General features: G+C 35.0%; 1 protein-coding gene across 1 annotated transcript in view; it reads left to right on the top strand.

The window, feature by feature from the left end:
- Positions 1-25,695, top strand: part of LOC121416831 — a 68,413-nt gene that overhangs the window by 17,865 nt on the left and 24,853 nt on the right. Inside the window, exons 11-24 of the mRNA XM_041610345.1 lie at positions 591-617; positions 2,479-2,641; positions 3,193-3,318; positions 3,831-4,006; positions 6,694-6,836; positions 11,822-11,884; positions 16,010-16,261; positions 16,817-16,933; positions 17,508-17,607; positions 18,284-18,430; positions 19,059-19,243; positions 19,720-19,802; positions 20,570-20,681; positions 25,439-25,513. Of these exons, the coding sequence (XP_041466279.1) occupies positions 591-617; positions 2,479-2,641; positions 3,193-3,318; positions 3,831-4,006; positions 6,694-6,836; positions 11,822-11,884; positions 16,010-16,261; positions 16,817-16,933; positions 17,508-17,607; positions 18,284-18,430; positions 19,059-19,243; positions 19,720-19,802; positions 20,570-20,681; positions 25,439-25,513 (1,769 nt within the window). The remainder of the gene's footprint in view (positions 1-590; positions 618-2,478; positions 2,642-3,192; positions 3,319-3,830; positions 4,007-6,693; positions 6,837-11,821; positions 11,885-16,009; positions 16,262-16,816; positions 16,934-17,507; positions 17,608-18,283; positions 18,431-19,058; positions 19,244-19,719; positions 19,803-20,569; positions 20,682-25,438; positions 25,514-25,695) is intronic.

The raw sequence follows: 25,695 nt of genomic DNA, 5'->3' as shown, positions 1-25,695 counted from the left end.
GTGAAATAACGAGTAGAAAAATGCCAGTAGACTAACAATGCTTTGATATCAAAATAATCAAACTAGTTGCAGAAGCAAGGGAGTGGTAACTCTGCTTAAAATCGGTTATTTTGCCGTATGCATTAGCATAAACGGCATTTGTCTTGGAGCGTTCTCGAGACATAAAATACCGGTAAATAATATGAATGACATGTGTATCTTTTTTTTTTGAGGAATTCATTCATCAAGTTTGGTTATGATCGAATTTGATCCTCTGCTTATTGTTTTGTCTTATCTATTTATTTATTCATGCATTTATTTATTTATCTATTTATTAAGTAGATTTTATTAATTAATTTATTCTATCGGGGGGGGGGGGGCTACTTAAAAGATATACCGGTATTAATAGAAACGGATAAGAAAAATAAAATTGTATTTAATTACTGTAATGATAATAATCAACACTTTTTGCGTAAATCAATCGTGTAAATAACTTTTAAAGTAAGTATATGTACAACCCTGTTTTCAGTAGCAGATGATAAGCTCAATGTCCATTCAGTTGTTCATTTTTATTGACATCGTACGACATTTTATCACATTGCCTTAATCAGCACAGCCCGGCTCGGATGACACCATCGGTAAGAAAGTTCTTGCTTCCAAAGTCGAGATTCAGCTTCTTCGATCTCGCAAACAAAGCTTGTCACGTCACCCTTTTCACAAAACATTTTCCTATCTTGTATTTATGCAGTACCTATAGCACTGTAGTAATCCTTGTAGATATGTGCAAAGAATGTCTTTTGTCTGTGTATGTGCACATTTCATCGCTTAAGCTCCACCCGTATTTTCTCTTTCATCCAATCAGTGTAGTGATATGCATCTCTTGTCGCATAAGCCCAGCCCACTTTCTTCCCTAATCCAATTACTATCACCGTACAATTTGCACTCAGGCAGGCATGGCGCCAATATCCCTTGTGTCACACGTTGTGTCTTATACCGAACGTTGTATTCATGATTGGAATCCACAAGCCCTTTCAAGCAAGTGCTAATTCAGTATTTTCATGCACCTTCAAACTAGAGCTAATATAATATGTGTATCCTAATTTTACCCCCATTCACTGTTGCAATGCGTATATTCTATACAATTATGTAAATAACTTCATGTACATCTCTGCTTGAACAAAGCTTTGTATACATGTACCTGGGTATTATTATTATTTTTTTTAGCCAAAGAAATAAAATTAATGAATATTCAAGTATTCATATCCATCAAATATAAGTAATTATTTCAACATTGAAAGAAAAACATGAACAAACAAACGAAGACGCTACTCTCTTTATACAAGCTGTAATATGTTTTTTTTTTCTTATGTACATTGTGAAAAGGTGTTGTAAAGTTATTCTTCATCTTCATACTGACACTTTGAAGCTAAATTCTTTGCAGTCATTCGTTTAACTTGTCCATGTGTGTCATGTAGATAGATATATTTATTTATATTTACATAAAAAATCAAGTATACTTCTGCATGCTTATTTTCTGTTTTCCTACTCTACTTTCGACATTTTGTGTGGTTTTCCGATAATACACAGAATAATTAACTTCTCAATATGCTTTCGATGTTAACTGTATATCCTTGCTTTATCCTTTCAACCTAATGACAAAAAATAGTCTGTATTTGTTAATGTTCTAGGTGTATATGTTTTACTGGAATTGTTTCAGATATTAACGTTGCATATTAACTTACAAATACACACTGAAACTAACAAAATTCATGCCAATACTTTCGTTCGCAATGATTAGACTAAGGAAATTAATCTTATCAATTAAAAAGAGAGCGGTAAAACTCTAAAAGTAAATGGCTGCATTTGGAAATAGCAGTGCTGATGATTGGTTGATTTCAATTCATTGATATGTCCTAATGTAAGTATTGGTAAAATCATGAATACTTGCATACCATTACAATTGATTTGGTTAATTTAAGCAAGTAGAAATTATGTCAGATGGTCAGAAGATTATACACAACAAGAAGAGGTAGGTTAAAATCGGCGATGACTGGATGATGTCAGAAATAATGGAGTTACATGGAAAAAAATATAACAAGTAGACGATGAGGCCTTTCTTCAACAATATAGCAAAAACTGCTAAATAACCAGACATAGAATAGATAGACGGGATACAGTTCAGAAATTCACCCTCAGTATGTCGCTCAGATTTTATCTGATAACAGTGATTAACAAGATGGCAAATTCTAAAAAGTTTCATGGTTTCAAATTGAATTTTCTAGAGCAATTACTGACATTGTGACATAAGATACCAATTATTACATATTATGTAACTAAAGGTACATGAAATCCAAGAAATACATTGAAAATACATTTTCAATTACAATGATGAAAAAAGATATCTTATATTTTGAGTGGACTAAAACAATCCTAATTCAAGCAAATTAATCGATTGCTGAATTACATGATTGATTCCATTTTTGCTTGTTATTTCCACAGCGTACTGGACGTCATTTACGTATCTTATGGGATGACATTCAATCTCTGATCACAGACACAGTGGTTCTACCAAACTCACGATTCGCTAGGCTCTGGGAGCTTCTTGTTCTTCTTGTCACTCTCATCATCGCCTTCCTATACCCCTACTGCGCCAGCTTCATCGGTATGCTGAGTTGGAGTTACCAAAGTTTAATACTGCAAGACCGCTATAATTTCACTTTTCTTATACCCAAATTGGATGATTAATTGTTTCATTTCATTATCTGTAATATTGAACTGAGGCGTTTACTTCAAATATCCTGAGTGTATATGCTTTTGTCTACAACAGATTGAGTTATATAGGATTAAAACAGAATGTTGTAAGCATGACGAGTATCCGTCGGCGATTTATCAGGGCCTTTAGTCACCAACTTTTTTCCCGGCAAATTTGCTTTCCTTTATCAGTTTTATATTTTCATCTCTTCAAAATTTATTCAAAACATATTTTATCACTTCTAAAGTTTTCTAATTCAATTTTTACATGAAAAGATTAATTAAATGAATATTCATTGTTTGTTTGTGAATAAAGTTATTGAGTATTTTTGGAAAAAAAATAATTGAGTTCTTAGCCAGGGATGTACGATGATTGTGCTCACACATATTTAACATTTTTACTTTCATTATTATTGATCAAATTAAAAAATGAAAATATTTTCATCTCTATTTTCATCACAGCCAACCAGAATCGAAATGATGAAGGAACAGAAAACCTGATTCTCCTCACACACATGTATCTCATGGACTTCGTGCTCGTCATTGATATCGTAGTAAGACTGCGAACGGCTGTCACTACGCCAAACGGTAAAATATAATTGAGGTTGTGTGAAGAGAAGCGATTAGGCCTATGTACTTCTATAACATACAGTATTCACATATCATCAAGGTCAGAAAAAAAGGCATAGGAAAAATGTACATCACGAAAAAGGCAAAATGTCTTTAAAAAAACATAAAATAATAAAAGAAAAAAAAAGAAACCAGACATACAATACCCAATCAGAAAAGTGAGAAAGCAGGAAGCAAAAAAAGGAAAACAATGACTTATTCCCCCTCATGCAGTTCATTGTTCCAGCATCATATTGGTTTAATATATTTTTTTTCTTGGTAAAAATGCATTATGTTATTGAACGCCTTTGGTATATCAAAGAGGAAAAAAGTTTTTTAAGTTGTTTCTTCAAAAAAACCAAGCTTCTTTTCCAAAATCATGGATAAGTAAAAAGCATCAAAGTAGATACAGCTTTATATTTTTAAAGAGACGAAAAATAATCTGTGAACAGTGTATTTATGACCTTCACATCTCCATTTTTTCCGAAAAGGTACATTCAAGGATTTCCATTACATTCGGGACCATTACGTACGGAGCTGGGGTTTTGTTGCCGATGTGGTGGCCATCCTTCCTCTTGATCTGTTCTGTCTCCTCCTACCCGTTGGAATCAAACGAACACACGCCCTCTATCTACTCGCTCTAAACAGGCTTATCAAGTGCTGGCGGGTAGGATATTTTAGATATTTAACCCCCCCCGCAAAATTACTACTAATACTACCACTACTACTACTACTACTACTACTACTACTACTACTACTACTACTACTACTACTACTGCTTCTAATACTACTACTACTACTACTACTACTACTACTACTACTACTACTACTACTACTAATACTACGACTAATACTACTACTACTACTACTACTACTACTACTACTGCTTCTATATCCGGCCTCCCCTTATCCGGATCTCTCTATTATCCGGACGCACACTTGCCAAGATTTTTTTTTTAAATCTAGTACAGGTACGTGATGAAATGAGATTTCAATCTAAACTCAATCCTATACATAAACCCACTCTGATTACATATATTTCCCAACATAGTCACCCTACACCAAATATATTTTTCATGAAAATATCTCACCCAAATCACCAAAAGAACTTTAGGAATGATAATTTCCAGTAAATCAGGGTGCAGCGCAAACATTTCATCACATTTCTCTTTATGCTTCGCGGGAAAAACAGCACATGGTCTCACGGGCCTAATTACTAGTGGTAGGCCATAGATATTCATTCGAGCCAACCCATTGCTATTTTTTTTATTTTGATATGGCTGATTGACAAAGTGTATGCATATGATTGTACATCTAACACTGATTCTATTTTTGGTAATTACTGAACTTCCTTTTCCCTAATTGGGAAGAAATATCACCAATTTTGGACTATATTTTGACTGGCGGAAGGATTAGGGCCATTTTGCTGTTTGAGTTGATGAATCTGCTCCCCCCGACGGTGTCTTCAAACACGCCAATTTATTTTTGAAATGAGCCGGTCGAGGGACCCTTTTCTGGTCAGATATGGATTGCCAGATATAAATCCTATCCACTGGTAGTAAACATTCGACCCCCGAATTTCATCCTTATTTTTTATGAATTTTTTAAAGTGCCAATTTAACACATGAGTCTATGGGGAATGAATTAGGCCTGTGAGACCTACAGGTCTCACGGGCCTAATTACTAGTGGTAGCCCATAGATATTCATTCGAGCCAACCCATTGCTATTTTTTTTATTTTGATATGGCTGATTGACAAAGTGTATGCATATGATTGTACATCTAACACTGATTCTATTTTTGGTAATTACTGAACTTCCTTTTCCCTAATTGGGAAGAAATATCACCAATTTTGGACTATATTTTGACTGGCGGAAGGATTAGGGCCATTTTGCTGTTTGAGTTGATGAATCTGCTCCCCCGACGGTGTCTTCAAACACGCCAATTTATTTTTGAAATGAGCCGGTCGAGGGACCCTTTTCTGGTCAGATATGGATTGCCAGATATAAATCCTATCCACTGGTAGTAAACATTCGACCCCCGAATTTCATCCTTATTTTTTATGAATTTTTTAAAGTGCCAATTTAACACATGAGTCTATGGGGAATGAATTAGGCCTGTGAGACCACATGTCTTGCTAGCTAACTTTAGGCCTCAATACGGACAGCGCCATCTATCATGTTTGAGCCTACAGTCAGTGGAACAATGGCTGACATTGCGAAGCTGCGATACCCGCCGTGATGATCTAATTTTAAAACTTGGTTTCATCGAGTCATTCACTTTCTTTGGAAGTATGCTCGATGTATACCTCAGTCCTTTTAGCAGGTAAATTATCCAAGCGTTTTGGCCATCGATCAATTTCATTTCAATAAAAAACACTGCCTATAATTTGCACTGACTCTGCAGTGAATATTGTCTTTACCGTACGCCCACTACAACAGTGCAGTGTAGCTACCGCCGGTGGCCTGGGGAGGCAGCCGGCAACGCAGCTGCGTGTATTTAATATTGGGTCTCCCAGATCCGGATAAATCCCTTATCCGGATTGGTGCTGGTCCCAACGTGTCCGGATAAGAGAGGTCGGACTGTATATATCTACTACTACTACTACTACTACTACTACTACTACTACTACTACTACTACTACTACTACTACTACCGCTACTACTAATACTACCACTAATACTACTACTACTACTACTGCTACTACTACTGCTTCTAATACTACTACTAACTACTAATAATAATGTAATAATTATAATTGAATAAATAACTGAATAAAACAAAAATATCAAAAATAGAAGAAAAAACAAAGTATCTTCAAAGGTACAAAGACTAAGCACTCACTAGAGTTTAGGATCTGACAATAAGACAAATAGTTCAGATTCAATAACAAAGCTCGGCAATTCTATTAGATAAATTTTTTTGTAAACCTGACACCCAATGTTGGTCATTCTTATTTCAGTTTATGAACGGCTAAAAGTCATTAAATAATTCCTATGAAATAGAAAAAATGGACTAATCATTTTAGAAAGACATTTTCTTGAGGCACATCAGAATTCGGAAAATTGATGTAAGAATTCAGAATCACGTCAGGGTATCTTTAAGTGACAAAGATATAAAAAATGAACAAGAATTACTGATTAAAAAAAAAACAAAACCAAAACAGTTCTAGAGAAGTGACAAAATTTAGTGGAAAATTGATGTAAGAATTCAGAATCACGTCAGGGTTTCTCTAAGTGACAAAGATATAAAAAACTGAGCAAGAATTACTGATTAAAAAAACAAACAAAACAGTTCCAGCAGAAGTTTTTACTGAAAATATACTCACGCCTCTAGGATTTGTCCTTGTACCCAGGTTCCAAACTACCTGCAGAACTTGGAGCAGAACCTTGACGTCAACATTGGAACCATCCGATTCTTCAAATTTGTCATCTACATTGCTCTTCTCTCCCACTGGAGTGCCTGTCTATGGTACCTCTTCGCATGCCCGTCCGGCAAGTAAGTATCCCCTTATACCTGCTGACTTAACTATCATGGTACCGTTTGACACCCGAGATACCATCATGGTACAATAAATCCGTGGTACCTTTTACACCTGACTTTACGATTTCCATACCTGCAATTGAATATCCCATATAATATATAACATATACTATATGTACATCTGGTACAGCTGATTTCTGTTATCTTTAATAGCTTCTTGCCTTGAAATGGCCACATATTCAGAGAAGAATAAAAAAAAAACATAGGCCTACATCTAGGGATGATTTTATGTAACAAATAGGTTCCTGTCCTTGGACACGATTGGTTAATATGGATCCCCTCAAAAAAGATAAGAGAAAATGGAGCCCCTATGAACATGGTGAGTGAAAGTCACTATGATGGTAACTTGACCATCCAGTAGTAACTACCTTGGATACAATGCTCAACAACCAATCAAAAGCAATGATGTCATACAAGTTATCACTGGATGTCAATGATACCATAATTGATTTTCGCGATACAGGGTCTTTCTGTCTCACAATTGTAATTGTATCATATCGTGATAGATATCACCATTGGTACCACCGAACACCCTCAGTTCCAGTTATCTATTACCCCCCCTCATTAGATTTCAGTGTTTTTAACAACAATTCATTACTTTTGATTACTCTATTGAACTCATTTCTTCTTGGTTCTAAAGAAATACGTTTAAACAATCCGCTCACTTACTTAAATGCAATTCTTAAGCATTAACATAAAAAGCAAAAAATGTTGCCTTCTCTGTTATTTCACGATGCTCTAAAATAGTCTATAAATTAGTATGTTGCTATACGCTTTATGGCTATTGCAAACAACATGTGACAAAAATTGTTTAATTGGTATTTAGTTTGCTGTATAATCAATTAAGCTTAATTCTTTAAGTTAGATGTGATTTTCACCATAGTACCGTCGTAGCATCATATGGAATATGGGAAGTTACAAATATATGATAATTTTGCTGTTGAAAAGAATCTGTTTGTAACATGTATCAATACTTTTGTTCGGGAACAACCGTGCGGAGAATATTCTTCTGAAATTTCGCTTCCTCAAGTAAGATCCAATATCACGTGTGAGAGATTTATTTAATTCTCCTATTGTCCACCATTTTATTCTGCATGGACTTCACAACGTGTTTTCCATAAATACTCTTCGTCGCGTTATGATATCATACTTTCGCCTCAGTTTAATCATGTTCTATCATCATACATCTAATTAATGCGCAACTTATTCTCGTTAACAATAATAATTTGTATTTTTGCATGTGTTTGAGTCTCCAAGACTTCTCTTCATGTATTAATAAATGAGTAAACAAATTAAATAATCTAGAAGCAAATGAAGATAGTATTCTTTGAAAGGAATACACTTTCTCGTTTAGTATTAAAGGAATGAGATATTATGACAAAATTCGTCACGTCATGGTGGTAAAAAATTATGTACTTATTATCAATGATATTTTAATACTGTAAATGCCGTATCTGCCAATTATTTATGTTTTATTCGTCATATTTCTGTACACTGTTACATATGTATGTGATTCACGTAGCATCTTCGTGGTACAACGCTGTTGTGGTATGCATCGCCGTCCAAAATAGTTGCCGCTTCGCTGTGAATTGCCTTGTATGTTATCCATGTTGCTTTTGCATTAGTAGGTTTTATCAACGCATATTGTAGAAACCCATGTTGTATCAACATGCAGTGTCAAAACAATGTGTAGACTCCTTATTTTTTGTCCAAGTATCCACATAATAGCTATATTAGAACTTATATTTAAGAGACTCATTCCCCAGATAGACTCGTTTGAATGCGTGTAGTAGTACCCTCGACCCTATACAAATTATAATAACCACCAAAAACAAGAGGGCTCTTAAACAGTTCTTCTGGAACTTGAAGGCAGCAGGGTATATTTCAAATGAATACAATGGCTATGCTTTTTTAAAAAAAGATATTCTTTAGAATTGTAGAATGAACACCGCCCTGTTGCTTAAGCTCCATTACACTTTTTAGATATTAATCAAATTTGTACTTTTGAATAAAAGAGTAAGCAATATGTATTATGGGCAAAATAAAATCCTCTTCAAGCAAATTACTAAACATTTGTGTGTGTGCCACCGGAAACGGCAAATCATTTTCAGTAACACTACACTTTTAAATTTAAGTCACAAAGGCAAATTCTAGAGGAAAGCCACCGTACAATTGTCAATATGTTTTTCATAAACTTGCGGGAGACTTGTTTTTCTCGGAGATCTTCTGTTGGTTAAAACAAAATATTCGTCGTGAACTTAGCTTCAGCCTTCAAAAATCAAATCAAACTTCAGACGATTTTATAACTTTCCCTTTCTAATGTATATTTTGAGACATTCGTTAAACGTAGATGTATACATGTATTAGTACTAGTCCTATCACCATCTGCGTTCATTCTGTCATGTGTGTCCAGTCTTGTCTGCAATTCTAGTTTCGTTTTATGTCCTATTTTTTTTTATTGATTTATTATTTTTTTAAAACAATTTTTGCTTACAAATGTAAGATTGGTTCAGTCCTGCAAGTTTTTTCTTTGTATACTTCATTCATGTTGATTGAACGCCATTGTCATTGTCGAATCTGAGAGAGACACGGTCAATCTAAATATCTGGGACATGCGCGAGCAACCGCGGGTATTCGGAGAAGAGCCAAAGAGCCAACATTTTGTTGCAAGAAACTTGAAAATCAGTAAATAGTTTCAAAATCAGTTATAAGTCTACAACCATTGATTTTCGATTTTTATTTCTTTTTTGTATGGTTGAAATTGATATTATAATTCAAAATTGCTATTGAAATTTGCGATCGCTTACAAGTTACGTTAACCTTTACCAGTATCTTCAGCTTTGTACCGCGTGTTTGTTTTGCGCTCGTGTGAAATTTGTTGGGTGCCCCGCGAAGTTACACTTTTATTTGCGGTTCCTTGTGTTGGGTTGTTCGCGGATATTTTCGGATTTTCGTAAGTGCCATATGCGAATCAATCAAATTGGTGATTGAAGTTAATTATTGTGAATAAAGTAACATTGCCATGAGTGTTTGGAACATTACATCTCATTTTCTTTAATCTAAGGATTTCCCGAGTGGTATCACATTTTGAAAACTAAATCTAATATCAATATCCATGCAAAGAGGGCATTATAATCGGCTTTTATGTTCTGTTTTGAAAGCCAGTTTATCGTTGTTGTTGTTTTTTACCAAGAAAATCGGTCTCCTTTAATTGTCCAAACAAATTCAATATCCTTTTTTTGTCTCAAATCAATGAAAATAAAAACAAATTACGATTTAGTTACCACAAAATGAAATTTTTGTGGCACATACATAGTTTTTAATCGGTGCTGATTATTAGTTTCCTTCTTTCTTGTTCCATTTCATGCGCTATTTTCGCCACTTTTAGCTTAAATTAAACTTACATAAATTGTAAATATAAAAAAAAAATCAGGGTCAGCTCGGTTTAGGACATTTTATTCATTCTTTCCATTCAGTGTTTTTGTGTCTCCATTCTTTGATGAGGTCATAAATTGTCAGAATTTTGACAAGTTGATTATCTTCTTTTTGTGATGATGTTGTACATGTAATTCAAAACGTGACTGTGTCAAATCATAAGTGCTTAATGTCTTTATTGTTCATACAGCAGATCTAGACATTGTTGACCATATCAGAGTTAAAAAAAGTTTGTATTTATTTCTTCATTCTTCGATAGAAATCAACAGCAAAATATCATTGTAGTTCGTCCTACCAACTATTTTTTTTCATACATTTTGTTCCTCTTACATGTTACTCTATTAGCTATTTTCGTTGCATTTGTGTCCACGCGCACAGGTTACTTTTCTTCATACATTTTGTTAGTTTTACAACGAACATCCTTTGTATTTCTCATTTTGATATTTTATTCGTTGAACTGTAGTTTGTATCAACAGATTCAGTTCTAGTCAATTTGACATTAGCGATCCTTTTCATATATTCAGCAGCGTCTCCCAAAACTAAACTATAGATCTACTTCATTTATTCGAGCACCTCATATATTTCCGCACAATTATCATTGCTTTATAGTGTGTCTTTATTCCATATCATCTAGAATCTTCTTTTGAATATTATACATTTGTGTTGATATGATATAATTAGAGTGTTCAGTATACACGGTGTATATGACAAAACCCGACAATGTCTAGGCTTACATCATTTTGTAACTTATACGTTAGGTAGAAAGGGATAGAAATATTGAACCGAGTCTACATTGTAGTTTAATATGAGCTCTTACAATGATAGATTGCCACCCGACCCTTGGATCTTGCCCCAGCCATGCGGTCCCACATCTCTATGGTTCACTTGTTCCATGTTCTGCATGACTATAGAGCATCACCCGCCCCACCCCTTCTACCCCTTCCTATTAAGAAATTACATACATGACATGTGGTCTAACTAGTATTGTGATAATGTAAGCCCACGACTCACCACACAATATGGTAACACATTCATTCAAGCACTCGCTTCTGCAGCCCCACCCGTCCTAGCTCACGAACCCTCACCATAGTTTTGTTGAGTTGTTGAGTGGATTATTCGGTGTTCGTGACTTGAACAATCAGTGTAAATAACACTTGGAAATTAATTTTTGACAATAACGTTTGTTCTTTTCCTGTCTTGTTAATCTTTATAATACAACATGTTTCTCCCCGCTCTCTCCCTTTTGTTTCTTCAATGCTTACCCGATGATACCCGTTTCTCCCGAATTTTGTGCGTGTAATTCCTTCCTGATTCCCATTTACAACTTTTCCTTCTACTACGCGTTTCTTTAACACCCCCTATCGTCCAATCACTAATCCCCGCCCTTCTCGTAAACAACATGCCCCACTTGTGAAATTACTATGGTAACTACCCTCGTGTGTGTCCTTCCCCTCCCCCTTTAATCTGTGCCCCGCCCCTTTTCCAACTTGGATTACGCCACGAAGCTGTCAAGTGGACATGTTCAAAAGCGATGCACATTTCGTGTTCAACAGTAAGGGGTCGACGAGGTTAGCATAAATGAATGGTTTGGTATTTTTTATGTATGATTTTTTTTTCACACGTATTTCGCTTTCTCTTTCTGGCTTGGGGTTTCTATCATTGCTGCTTTAACCTCCTAAAACTTGCCTCTAATTCTGAGTGTATAAGGTACCGGTATCATATTATTTACAAAAATATGACCGTAAATAAACTATTTATTCTAATAGTTTACTAATATTAGGCTTTGGATGATGGCGAATTTTTTTATAATCTAAATATATAACGTTTGAATATATCCTTATTTTCTTCCGGGGACTGGTAATTATCAAAGATATATTTGGTTGATTGTCTTGCTTATGGATATTGTATGGTATTATTTCTTACTCTGGGTCTTTGGTATAAGCAATTTATAAAACGATGAAGATATAATTAAAATTTCAACAAATGTAGGGAGGAAAATGTGATGAAAATTCGAGACTCTGGCAAAGCTTCTAGTTAGGACCAATACAAAATTGTAATTAGATTATGTCCATCACATGAGCTAGCTTGATCACATTAAAAAAAATCTAAAGTTCCTCGTGTTTTGAACACAACGACTAAAAAGCAAACATTTTAAAATCAACGGTTAGTTAAACGGTCAGTTTAGAGGCAAGTTAAATTGCATGCAGGCGGAATGGTTGATTAGTAAATATTTTAGCTACCAAACGATGCTTCTTCTAATTTTACTTGGAAAATAATCATCACTTGTAGTTTTCTTCTGTTAGTTTACTACTTTAATTGTGGCTTTTTATATTCGGAGCATGAACATCTTTCGCAACTTGCAACAATCTCGCTGCATAGCTGCATTTTGCTTCATTATCATCATCATCATCGGGGAAAATTATATAATTTAGTACAATATCTGTAGCAGTAGTTGATAGATCATCATTAGAGTTAGTAGCATAATTGGTTTACCATTCAAAGTAATCATTCCTATGTTAAAATTTACGTTATATAATATATGTGTAGTGTATTTATGAAGCTTTTTTTGCAGGGAGGTGATAGTACATGTACACCTCATATACTAGTAGTAATTTTCTGATAACTTGAAAACCAGAGTAAAGGCAAATACTCAAAAACCAGCGAATCAAATTAGATGTAGTGGATGAATATAATTCGTAAGGTAAATATTCCGCATAATTATTTACCGGAAATTTAGAAATCCAAAGGAATGAAATATATAAAAAAGAATAATAATATGATATCAGAATATAATTGAAAAATCGAACAAAGAGTGGATATTCACCTGCTTGTCAGTCATATATAAAAAAACATCAATACAAGAAAATCAGCTAATCAGTGTTATTTGTCTTGACATTTATTTCAAAATCACGGAGAAGGCATGATCTTTTTTCCCGCTGGTTTACGAGTAAGCCTACACTTCCCTATATATCTCTCCATTGTGCATTTAGTGTAGACTTAGACATATCATTCTGATGAATTTAAAGTTATCATGTGAAGCAATGCCAGTAATTATTATTTGTGTATTTTCCTGTACAAGGATGTTATTACATTTGTTTTAAGTAGGATAACGTTAATCTATAAACAGTTTCGTTACGTGTTATTAAAACAAAAACACTTATACCAATAATATCCTAAAAATCATTTCATTTATTTTTGATTTTCACAAAAATACGTCTCAAGGAAAGTAGATACAGTCGATTAAGTACAAATCAATACGATAAACGAGATTGTGTAATCATAACAGTTTAAATACATAATTGTTTATGAATATATGACATCGATAATAGAACATTGTGATTTATATTCTTGTGAAGATGAAGAGGACCACTAAGAAAGTCAAGCTTGTATTTCGTGGGCTATTTAAAGGGTAATGGGAATACAAAATAATATTTGTAGAAACAAAAGATTATTAAAAAACATACATGTAAGCCAAAGTAATCATGTGATTGTGTCATTCAGTATCACTCTTTATTATCACCGTATACCAGCAAAATAAAACGGCAGACGTATTCATGAATTAATACTTTCGTAAATCCATCGCTATAATTTAAGATGATCATTTTTCCATGCACACAATGCTTACACATTATGCGGATTAGCAATCTCATGTCATGGTCATGTATGCAGTAAATTCTTTGCATGGTTGTGTACTACGAGGACCTCGCTTCGATGATACAGAACCTCGTCTAAATTTTACGCAACTTACTCAATGAATTTACAATGATAACTCATACTATCATAACTCATTGTGGTCATGGTGGTCATGTGCAAAGTCAAGACAGTCAATGTTGGGACACCAGGCTTTACTTCAAATTTCATCAAAACATTTTGCCCATTTTTTGCCCGTCTGATATTTGTCCTAAATCGTCATTTTAGAGTGTTTTTTTCTCATCTGACTGGCTGGATAGTTGATTTCTTTTGTGTGTCTGGTCCATAAATCGAAGAAGAAAGAAATACCATTACGATCTCCAATACTATTATGGAATTGATGTGACCATTATTATTTTTCATTGTCATTAAAATTATTATTTTCATTATCATTATCATCGACATTATCATTATCGTCATTAGTATGAATATCATGAAAAAGAAACATGTCCCTAAACACTGTAAATTGTGTAAATTAAAAAAAGTCTATAGAAGTTTATACTTCTATTATGAAATGAATTTGATATTTCTTTTAAATGCAAGTATCCTTGAATTCAATTTTGGATTCTCTGTATTTTTCAGTATTATAGAATTAGGACTTTAAAAGAATAGCTAAAAATTTTATTGTTAATGTTATTGTTAATAAAGTTTATTTGGTTATCCGCTTGTTTATCATTGATCTATTTGGTACGGGTTTTTGTTGTTGTTTTGTTATGATAAAAGGATGTAAAACAAAACAACCCCATAGAGAAAAGGAAACATATTCATTCATCTTTCTTAAAAAATATATATATTTAGATCGGGTATACCTACCATGGGATTATTTTCATCATTATTTTCATGTCCATTTTTAAACCTTATAATAGTTAATCTGTCTTTTATTGCAAAATGAGTTGGCTATATTAATTCTTTAACCTAATATCGGTTCATTTGTCTTTTATCGCAAATCATATGAATTTGGCTATTTTTACTGCAGGCTTCTAGATATAGATCAATAGATTATATTCGCCGCTTACTAATCCCTGTCATAGGTTGCGAGAAAACAAGCATTTTAGATATTTACAGTTATCAAATTTCCTTTCTAACTTGCGCTTCTTAGATAATTTAGTTTTCTTAGCCTTTGCTACAATTGGCATTATCCATTTCATTTTCATTGTTATTAATTATTGAAATGTAAAATATAGGTAAGTATGATTTGACTCTTTTCTTTTCTGGAAATTTTATTTGAAATATATTTCTACATTTCGGAAAGTGTATTAGCTCCCTAAATTTAATAGCTGTTTTGGGGAGAAAAGACTATTTCCCAAATAGCATATTATTAGTGTCCTTTTGCCTGGGCAGGCGGGATGTCATTTTGTTTGCTACACTTGAAAATTTATTTGATTTTTATGGTGTAGAATTTATCCACAAAGCGATGGCATGATATGAAAAAAAATCAAGATTTTCTATTAAACTATCTTTCTTCCGCACATTTCTGCGAATACTTTCGAGGTCGCTTTCTATTGGACGAAAGTTGTAGAGAACATAGTCTTTTACAAAATACTGAATAATTTATTTGAATGATATATTAATTAAGTAATGTACTGTTGGAGCTGTTCTGAGACCTTGGTTGTGGAATGTCAAGTTAGTTATATTCTTGCTGCATTTTATTTTTCATGTATTCACTTTTTTTTTTAATTTGGACTCCTCCAATCAATTTTAAACCAAACACTTTGTTTACAAAAAATACAACCTAGACGACTTCCGCTTCCCACGGTTAAGGTGATTACCAGATGACCGTGAACATTATTGGAATCTCCATTGCGTAAAAGGTGCGGAAGTTACTACCCGATTGCAGCCGAATTGCTAGTTCTTTTCTCAAGTGTAGATTACTGGCAAGTGGTCAGAGTGAACTATGAATTATTGATGAGTTAGTTGGTCTCTTATCAATGGGTAATTTGATGTCAGTTTTGTGATTTTAATCCTGAAAAATTATTCTTACCTCCCTCGCGATGTTCGAACAGCGACGACAGTGCGCAGGCCGCTCCAGTCGCCGACCCGGCGGAGGCGGAGGTTTTCACTCTGGCGTCCCACGAGTACATTCAATCGCTATACTGGGCCGCGGCTACGATGACTTCTACGGGCTACGGAGACATCAGCGCGCATTCGACCATCGGCCGCGCCATCGCCCTGGCTGCGATGCTTGTTGGACTCCTCCTCTACGGCTATTGCCTCTCATCCATCGCTGCTACACTGGCAAACTCAGATGCTCCCAGGTCAGTCTCAGTTTAAACTTATTTATCATGATATCTTTAAAAGAATCATTTAAACTATATGATTTAAATATTTTACTCAACAATAAGGAATTAAACATCAAGAATTAGGACCTAACAATAGCATTAGCCATTGATTATTATAAAATAAAAAATAAAGGAATTAAAAAAATAAAATATGAAAACAAACTTTGTAATAGCCAAAACAAAAACACCATTGATTCTTTTGATTTAAAATGACTACCCTCTAGCAAAAATAATTAGAAAAGAAGTATTTGAAAAGCAGAAAAAATACTTAACAGAAATCTGTCTTCAAATCATCAGACTCCTGAGTGTCCAGTGCAATAAACGCACTAGGCCTCCAAATGATAATGTATCCTGTTCCTAAATTCTAAAGTGAAATTCGTAATGAGAAATTGAGAATACTGGGACATATTTATTGTAGGCCAAATATTGTAAAAACAATTTGAATCATGTATGGTCATGAATGTAGAGCATGTACATGCACTTGTTAGACTTTTTGATATGACATTGTTTGATTTTGATTTATTTCTACAGAGTGGGCTTCCAGGAGAAGCTGTTTGCCGTGCAGGATTTCATGAAGAAACACAATCTGAACCTAGATCTACAACAGAGGGTTATCAACTATCTCAGTCTTGTCTTTAGAAGACACAGGTACACTCAAAATAAGGCTAACAAAATGTTTTACTTCTGATCGCAAAACACACAAAAAAATTGAAGAGTTACCTCAAAATTTCGTCTACTGAGTGCAGCCTTCCTCAGTGGTGTGACCTGGGGTCCGTTACAGAAAGAGTTGCAATCAACCACAACTCTAAAAATCATGCGCAACTTGATTTTCAACTAATCAAAATCGTGCATTACATTGATGTGATCGATGATTGGGTCTTTGATCACTACAGTAAGATGAGACTGCATGTTGATAGGCAGGTAGTTGCTACGTCTCTGTGAATTATGGTGACTTTTAGATGGAACTAACTTTTTTCTTTCAGAGCAAAGATATTGTACTGTCAAAATCTGTGACTGTCTATTAAGGCCACTCCCCAAACAGAAAAAGTGACCACTATAAACAGGTGGCTTTCAAATGAAAGGCAATTTTGGTGGCCATTATGGGCAGGTTTTATGCATGTGGCCGCTGACAGGTTTGACTGTTTTATCATATTTTTGTAAAGCATTGATATAGAATTAAACTTCACCTTCATTCTTATTTCATCCTATCATTCATTTTCAGAGGAGAAGCGATCCCGGGTGGAGAGCGTGTGATGCATGATATGCCTATTCAGCTTCAGCAGGATATCGCATACCAAGATGTACATGAGACACTTAGCAAGGTAATCAACTCAGACTTTGTGATAGTGCATACAGTTTCATAACCAATTTGATGAGTTTTGACCTGAACCACAGTGTTTCAGCGGGAAATCCAGGCTCATCGAATTTTAACTGATTAAAAAAGTTGAAAACAAAGTTTAATAAGCCTGCCAGCTCTCCTTAAAGAGCTTCGGAAATGCACTTCAAAGGAAGTGTCTTATGCCATCATGACATTCTCCATATGATCTATTTAAGAGAAAAATAAGTTTCATCTGGAGATTGCAGGCTTGAGTGTTTGTGAACTGTTGAATCAACTCATAGAAGTGCTCGATTAATACTGCAAGATTTTGAATCCTCTAAATTATCGCAAATTTATTTTTTATTGCTGTGCATCATTATGTTGTGCATGGAAATACATGTGTCGATACTTATAAGTATTCATCTTAATTTTCAGCCATTGTATGTTTTTCTCATATTTTGAATTCTCTGGAATGACTTGACTTCCCTTTCAAGCTCTTTGTAGCTTTTTAGTTTTTCCCATATTTCTCTTATAAGTTTTTTATAATCTCAAATTCATGTACCTGATTACTATGTAATTCAATCATTAACGTTTTATATTTTGAATGTATATATTTTGTATTGTTTTTTATCATGAGAAATAAAATCACTCAATCAAACAATCAATTGTCAATTTCACAGGTGCCACTGTTCAAGGAGTGTGACTCCAACTTCCTACGCATGCTTGCATTGAAGCTCCATGTATTCATCTTCATGCCTGGTGATGTGGTTGTTTATCAGGGGGATATGGGCCGCGAGATGTACTTCATTAGAAGAGGTACCTGTGAGGTAAGAAACAACTATTAAATCAAAGTTTGACCCCTCAAAACGTGAACGCTTGCACCTGTATGGTACTTGTTCAAGTGGAAGAATTCAATTTATGTAGAACAAATGTGACCAGCCACCTCAAATGACAAAACCAACATAAGTCACTTACCATGAAGGTTCTCTGTCATTAGACTAAACAATTTTGGTCTTCAAAATGCAAAAAAAATATATATAAATTAGCTAATCTAAAATAGCAATACTTCTTACTGCAAAAATATGAAGTTGTAAACTAAAGTGAAATGAGAGTGTCCTTGACACAAACTCTTGCACACTTCTTGGAAGTTCCACCGAGATTGCAATGTGTGTACATCTATGCTTGAGTGAACTCCAAACTTCAAACATCATTTTCTCTTTTTTTTATGCCCTCAATGATTTTCCTCTCCATTCATTCAAATACATGTGAGGGTCATTGTTGATCAATTTTGACAAGATATATCAACGCTTTAGGAAGGGCTTTTCAAGCTCAATAATAGTCTTAACGTTCATTTTAGGCAACTCACTGTTGGTGTCGGGATGGCTAGTCACAAATGAACATCTATATCGGCTGCATATTGTCATACTTGTCTTTTCTTGTCACCTCTTTGTCCAGGTTTTGTCCAAAGACGGCAACCGTGTGATGAGCAATATTGGACCTGGCCAGTACTTTGGCGAGGTGGGCCTAATCTTTGGGGACTACCGCACGGCCACGGTGCGTGCAGCATCTTACTGTGAGTTGTTGATGCTGAAGCGAGTGGATCTTGACCAGGTGCTCAAGTTTTTCCCTCTGATTGAGAAGTAAGTTCCTAGCCTCCTTATTGTTTGGACTTTGAGAGCTCTCTATTAAGTCATAGGAAATGTGGTTAGGTGATGGCTGTTTTTTGTGGATATATTGTTATTTGATCACAAATACTAGTTGATGAGAATCTGCACCTTCTACAGCATATAAACAGTTGATATATTCAGAGTTTATATACAAAAGACTTTCTGCATAGCACTCTTTCAAAAACGTGGAGCAAATTGCACTGTGATACCAGGAAAATTATTCCCTGGTAGTTTGACTTTTTGATCCTAAAAAAATTAAAGCATTTACCATGATTACCCAGATACTATACCATCATGGCACATACTGATAACCTTCCCAAATTTCCATGAAACTCATCATCTCATCATCAGTTGTGTTCATTGACTTGGGATGTTTCTTAAATATTGTGATTATATTCTATATTTTTTCAAATTATTAATTTCATTGTGTACCCTTTTATTATTGATAGGCAATTCTCGGATGCTGCCAGGAATCAAGGCCATCTGAGAGAGCTTAGAGATGCATCCAAAGAGAAGAAAGCAGACCCGTTTGGTAAGTTAGCACTGTCACCCACATCTTTTACTGATATAACAGATCCTTCAAGTGATGAGCCATGCAAACTCTGCATGAACAGTATTCAATGTGGTACACTTTTCTTGTGCCTCAAACAGCTAGAATAATGAACAGACTTTGTCAATCTGGGTTGGTAAAATTACAATCTGATTTTGTTTCCTCATTCAATCCAATACACTCAAATCATGGATTATCAGACATGCCAACCATTCCCGTCTAGAGTATTTGTTCCCCTTTTTTTGCTGTGAATGCCCTAGTATTCTTAAAATTTCCGATCATGGAGTATGTTTTATACACAGCGTGTGACACTAGTGCCGGGACAGTCCCAGACCAGTAAAAATCACTGTCGGGCCAGTAACCTGTTGCATGAAAAGAACAAGTAAATTCTTGCCTATGAGCATATGTTTAAAAGGGTGAATTTTCAAGTAGAGTCATCTCACATGTTTATTCACCGATCTCACTAGAACAAGCTGGCGATTTTTAAAAATACTCTTTTTGTTGAAATATACTTTTTTTCCTTCTAAGAATACCTTTTTTTAGTAGAAGGTTGTCAGGTCTGGATTATGGTCATTCTTTCATGTCTCAGAGAAATGGGATGAATATTTTCAAAGTAATAATACATACATACAAGTGCCAAACTCTCTCTTTATAGTGCTCAAGGTGCATAGTAGATAGGCATAAATGAATACCTTTCGGATTAGTGCATGATGATGATCATGCTTATGTTGACTCCTTTTGTTTGCCAGTTGCTGGTACTGTGTTGCAGCCTGAAGATGAAGACGATACTGAAGACATGTCTCTCTACCCTGCTGCCACGTCCCTCCGACCTGTCGATATCTCTATCAAGGTCTTTGACAAGTAAGCCTTTCCCAATTTATTCCAATCCAGTCTTTGGGTGGGTTGTATCCATTTGGTCTACAAGGGATGGTCTCAATGGTCAGAGAATCATCATGGCTTTCTTTTTCTATCACATTATTCAATATTCAAAATCAAACAAGGAACATAGGGGTATACATAATATAAAATAAATAAGACCAGGGTCCCTTAAGACAAAGGTTAGCTATAAATCGTACGCTTGATGTTCACGATTGATTGCACATTGTAGTCTATGCAATCAATCGTAGAAAATGTTTCTACGATCATTGCTAAGCTTTGTGTTACGGGCCCCAGGTCATGAACTAATAAATTACATGCTGGGCAACAAAGGTAAATATAGCAAAAAAAATCACAATATAAGCAGCATTTTGAAAAAAATTATAACAAAATATAAAGGATCAAGTTTTGAGCGTAAAGATGTAATCGGCTATGTATTTCAGAGAGGTGTGCTTGAAACGATTCCGGAGAATCAAGCCTGGACCATCTCTGACAGTGGGGGCTCGAGCACAAATTCCTCACCGCCAAGTTTCTGGGATTTTTTAATTACTGAATCCTAGCGATGAGGGCCAAAAAAGTCTTGACACTCCGCTTCCGATGTCAAAACTCAATCCTCCAGAATCAGGTCAAATAGAACAATAGGGGAAGGCGGGGTAAGTTGTGACAGTTTTTGCTTTTTGCATGTTAGAATTTATATGATTAATAATCTTGTCAAAATAATTACCTTGCCTTGAAATTTCATTCTTCTGAAATATTTTCCACCTATATATAACTTTCTACCCCAACACTGAAAGTCATCGTGACCTTTGAAAAAACCGATGTCAAATGGCTCAACTTGCCCCATATATGGGGTAAGTTTGAGCCACCTTCTGGGGTAAGTTGAGCCACAAAAACTATGTCCAAAATGTATGGGGGGAGAACCAGCATGTCAATTTTTTGTTTAAAGTCTTTTCACTTGCTAATTCTCTATAAATACTAACATCCTGTAAAAGGAAAAGAGCAGTCATGTAAATTTGTTCCTTTCAGCCTGCATTTCAATCGATTTTTATGGTTTGTTTGTTTTTTAAGATACATTACCATAGGAATTACCATGGCTCAACTTGCCCCATGCCGTTTGGCTCAACTTACCCCAGTCCGAACTTAGTGCGATAATTTTGTATCCACACATTTATTATGCATCCATCATATAAAAGACTATGACAAGAATGAAGATCCATACCTGGACTAATAATGTTGTTATCATGTCTTATTATATTTAAAGACGTGTGTGTTTATAAAGCACTTATCTATTTCACACTCTTTTTTACTTTTTTGGCTGAAATTCACATTTTTCCCTCTAAAAAAATAGTTTTTGTTTCAAAGTTGGAAACAATGTGGTGGGGTTAGGGGTTATGCTATGGGTCATCAATACATGACACCACCACAATGTCTGACTCATTCATTATTGGCCTGGGGCTGGTGGCTCAACTTGCCCCTATGCTCAACTTACCCCGCCTTCCCCTACAGTTTGTTTCAGTGTTGTAGTGCCTTGATGCTCGGCCTTGGCCTTAAGGCGCCTTAAGGCCTATTTTTTCAAAGCCTTGGCCTTGAACATTCAAGCCTTGGCCTTGAGAGGGCCTTGGCCTTGGCCTTGAGGATTTTGAGCCTTGAAATTTCAAGGCATTTTCAAGGCTTTTTCAAGGCATTTTGTATTTTGTACTTTCATTTGTTTTATAAAAGTAATTATAAATGTTTCAATTGTTCTGTACATCTAATGACACTAAATACTACCAGTCAGCAGCAGCAGAAGCAGTAAGTGTACTTAGCAGTGCCATCAATTGCAATTATCATCACATAATTGTGTAACAAAGAGAAGTGATGAAAATTAATATTATTTATTGGTAATATGATGTAATCATGACTAATAAGGATAATGACAATATCAATAATAATGACAATAATTATGATTAGGATTATAGTCAGTGGCGTAACTACAGGGGGGCATGGGGGCACGTGCCCCCCCCATCGGCTGACTAAAAAAAAGGAGGAAAAGAGGGAGAAAGGAAGAGAAACGTAGTGGGAAAGAAGACATTAATGTTCATTATAATGTTATAATTATGTTATGTTACATTACATAAGAAACATTTTTTTCATATAAATGAAACATAATTGGCTCAGGGCATATATGTCTTCATTGTTCCTGGTGCTCCCATTGTCTGTTTACCGAGATATATAATCCTGTTATACTAAAACCTCCCGTTTTCAAGTCAATATACACCAAACTACCTAATATATTTCCTCGCATTTCGAGTTATTCTTTTACATGTACAATAGTATGCTTCTTTTTCATGAATACTTTAAGTGATTGTCCCATTTTAAGGTCTTAATATAAAACATTTCCTGTCCGTGCTTACGTTTGCAGTAGTGAATTGGTGAAAGATGTCTGCTCTCCATCAATTCCTAGAATGAGTCCTTATAATGTCCCTTTTTCTGTTATCTGATCTGAATATCAAAAATTTGGTTAATGAAGTACGTATTCTTGAATTCCTACAAACAAGCCTTAAAATGCCCCTCTTCAGGTCTGAATTTCCTAAATTTTCAGCTCGCGCTTCGCGCTCGCAAGATTTGATTAGTGAGATGAAAATGTTAATCATGATTACAAGTGCTTTATGTGCATGTGTAGGTGTAATTCTAACAAAATCAGCAAGCGTTTATTAGCACTCCCATTAAATGACAATGGTAAGATGTGTATAATCTAAATAGATAAGATTCCTAAAATATAGTCCTTAAAATCTTCCTGTTTGGGGTCAATATTTACAAAAATTTTAGTTCGCGCTTCGCGCTCGAATTATTTAGCGAGACAGGTACGTATCATGATTGCAAAAGATTGATTGTAATGTCCCTTTTTAGGTTTGAATATCAAAAAATTTAAGCTCGCGCTTCGCGCTCGCATTATTTGACTAGTGAGATACATGTCCGTTTATCGGCACTGTCCTTATAAAAATATCTCTATTAGATCAGTATACCTGGCAAGTGGGCACGCTTTGCGAGCTCACTAGGCAGTTCCAAGTTTTTGCTGGTGCCCCCAATGCCGTGACCCACGGTACACCACTGATTATAGTGATTTTATGACAGGAATCATTCTGACAGATCTGACTGCAATTTTCATACTTTAAAAATAGCTTACTCTAAAGAATGATAACAAGGTTGATTTCTATTCCATTAGGTTTTCCTTGTATTATTTTCTTTGACCAACAAGAATGTTTTAAGTCTTAATGATATTCTGAAAAGATTCGGTAAACTTGAACACAGACTTCAATTTCGTCATTTCCAGATGGGCTATGGCATCAATGGCATGATGAGCCAAAAATTTTGAGGGGCCAAGCATGGCATACAGAGCAAAATTTTAGGTTTCAAAATCAACAACTTTTGGATTGTGTTTGCATATTATTGTTAAGAAAGGTTCGCATTCAACACAAAAAAATGGTTAGAAAGTCTAGTTTTTAGGTCAGAATATTACAAATTTTTGAGCTCGCGCTCTGCGCTCGCATTATTTGATTGGTGAGTATGTATCCTATTTATGAGTCACTAAATGCAGTCCAGAACAGCTTCCTTTTCTGGTTAGTAAAAATTTCAGCTTGTGTTTTGTGCTCGCGTTAATTTGTTTAGTAAGATGCACACCTTTTTCATGATAACAAAAACAGCTCGAAATATTTAAATTTCATTTCTTATTACATCTTATTACAACATCTCGCAAGGGTGCCCTTTTAACAGTGATTAGCACCATAATTGACCCAAAATCGAGTTTTACAACTTCAATTTTTTTTTTCAAAACCACTTGCTCGCTATGCTTTCTATAGCGGGAAATTAAAGCCAGATAAAAATATCTGTCTTATCAATTAGAAATCACTTAAAAAAGCTTTGCTGAATTGCACCAAAATTCTCATTTTGACTTATATTGTAAGTGCATTTTTGGCTTTGACCTCCCCCCCCCCACAAAAAAATACATTCTGCCTCCCCTGTACCAGGTAGAGGAGAAAGACATATGTTGAGAATGGGCATGCCAGGATCAGATCACCTTGGTAATAATAATTATTGCAATGTGAATCGCCTAGAACAATAATTAAATGTTTTTATGTCTAAATCTACATGATCTATTATGAAATTATTTTCATTTTAAATGTACAAGGGTAAAAAATTTTGCTCGCTCACACCTTTTATACATTTGGTCCTGTGTGTCATCTATGCTGCCTAAGCATTGTTTAATTTTTTTCCATATATTGTACAATTGAAATGCCTTGGCCTTGGCCTTGAGGTTTTCAGGCCTTGGCCTTGGCCTTGGGTTTCCATGCCTTGGCCTCAGCCTTGGTTATTGAAGCCTTGGCCTTGGGTATTAAAGCCTTGGCCTTGGCCTTGGAGGTTTGAGCCTTGACTACAACACTGGTTTGTTTACAAAGACACCCACTTGGTCAATTTAGTTGTATTAATTACTGTATGGTCTAGTGGATTTAACAAAAACTTTTCTTTATACATATGCATAATAAACAACGAAGGACATCACAGGAAAGAGAGATTTGATTGAAAAGTAATTTTCTGCATATTTTCATAATCTTCATCCTGAACTGTCATTGTCATGATGATTACTGTTGTTGATATTTCATAGTATGAAGATGATATATAATTCTCTTGTAATCATCATTATCAACACCATTGTTAAATGTTAATGATATTTCACAATGTACTTTTGTAAAATTTTCTTTCAGGAAAAGTGAAGATTTCCAGGAACCCTTTCAGGAGATCAGCCTGCTGAGTCGTCTATTTGCCAAACTTCTCATGAGGTAAACACCGCATACCATTGATCAATGAAATAAGAAGTGTGTTGTCTCTTGTAATGATAGTCCTTTACCAGAACACAGGTTTTGATACATATAGAATTGTCAATGTCTACAATATCAAGGATGGCATAGTTGCAGCATACTGTATTATAAAACTAAAGTTATAATTGAGTGCAAATATAACT

The sequence above is a fragment of the Lytechinus variegatus genome, chromosome 6 (assembly GCF_018143015.1).
Source record: "Lytechinus variegatus isolate NC3 chromosome 6, Lvar_3.0, whole genome shotgun sequence".
Lineage (NCBI taxonomy): Eukaryota > Metazoa > Echinodermata > Echinoidea > Temnopleuroida > Toxopneustidae > Lytechinus > Lytechinus variegatus.
Note: the sequence above shows the minus strand (reverse complement) of the source record. Positions and strands in the feature narration are given on the sequence as shown.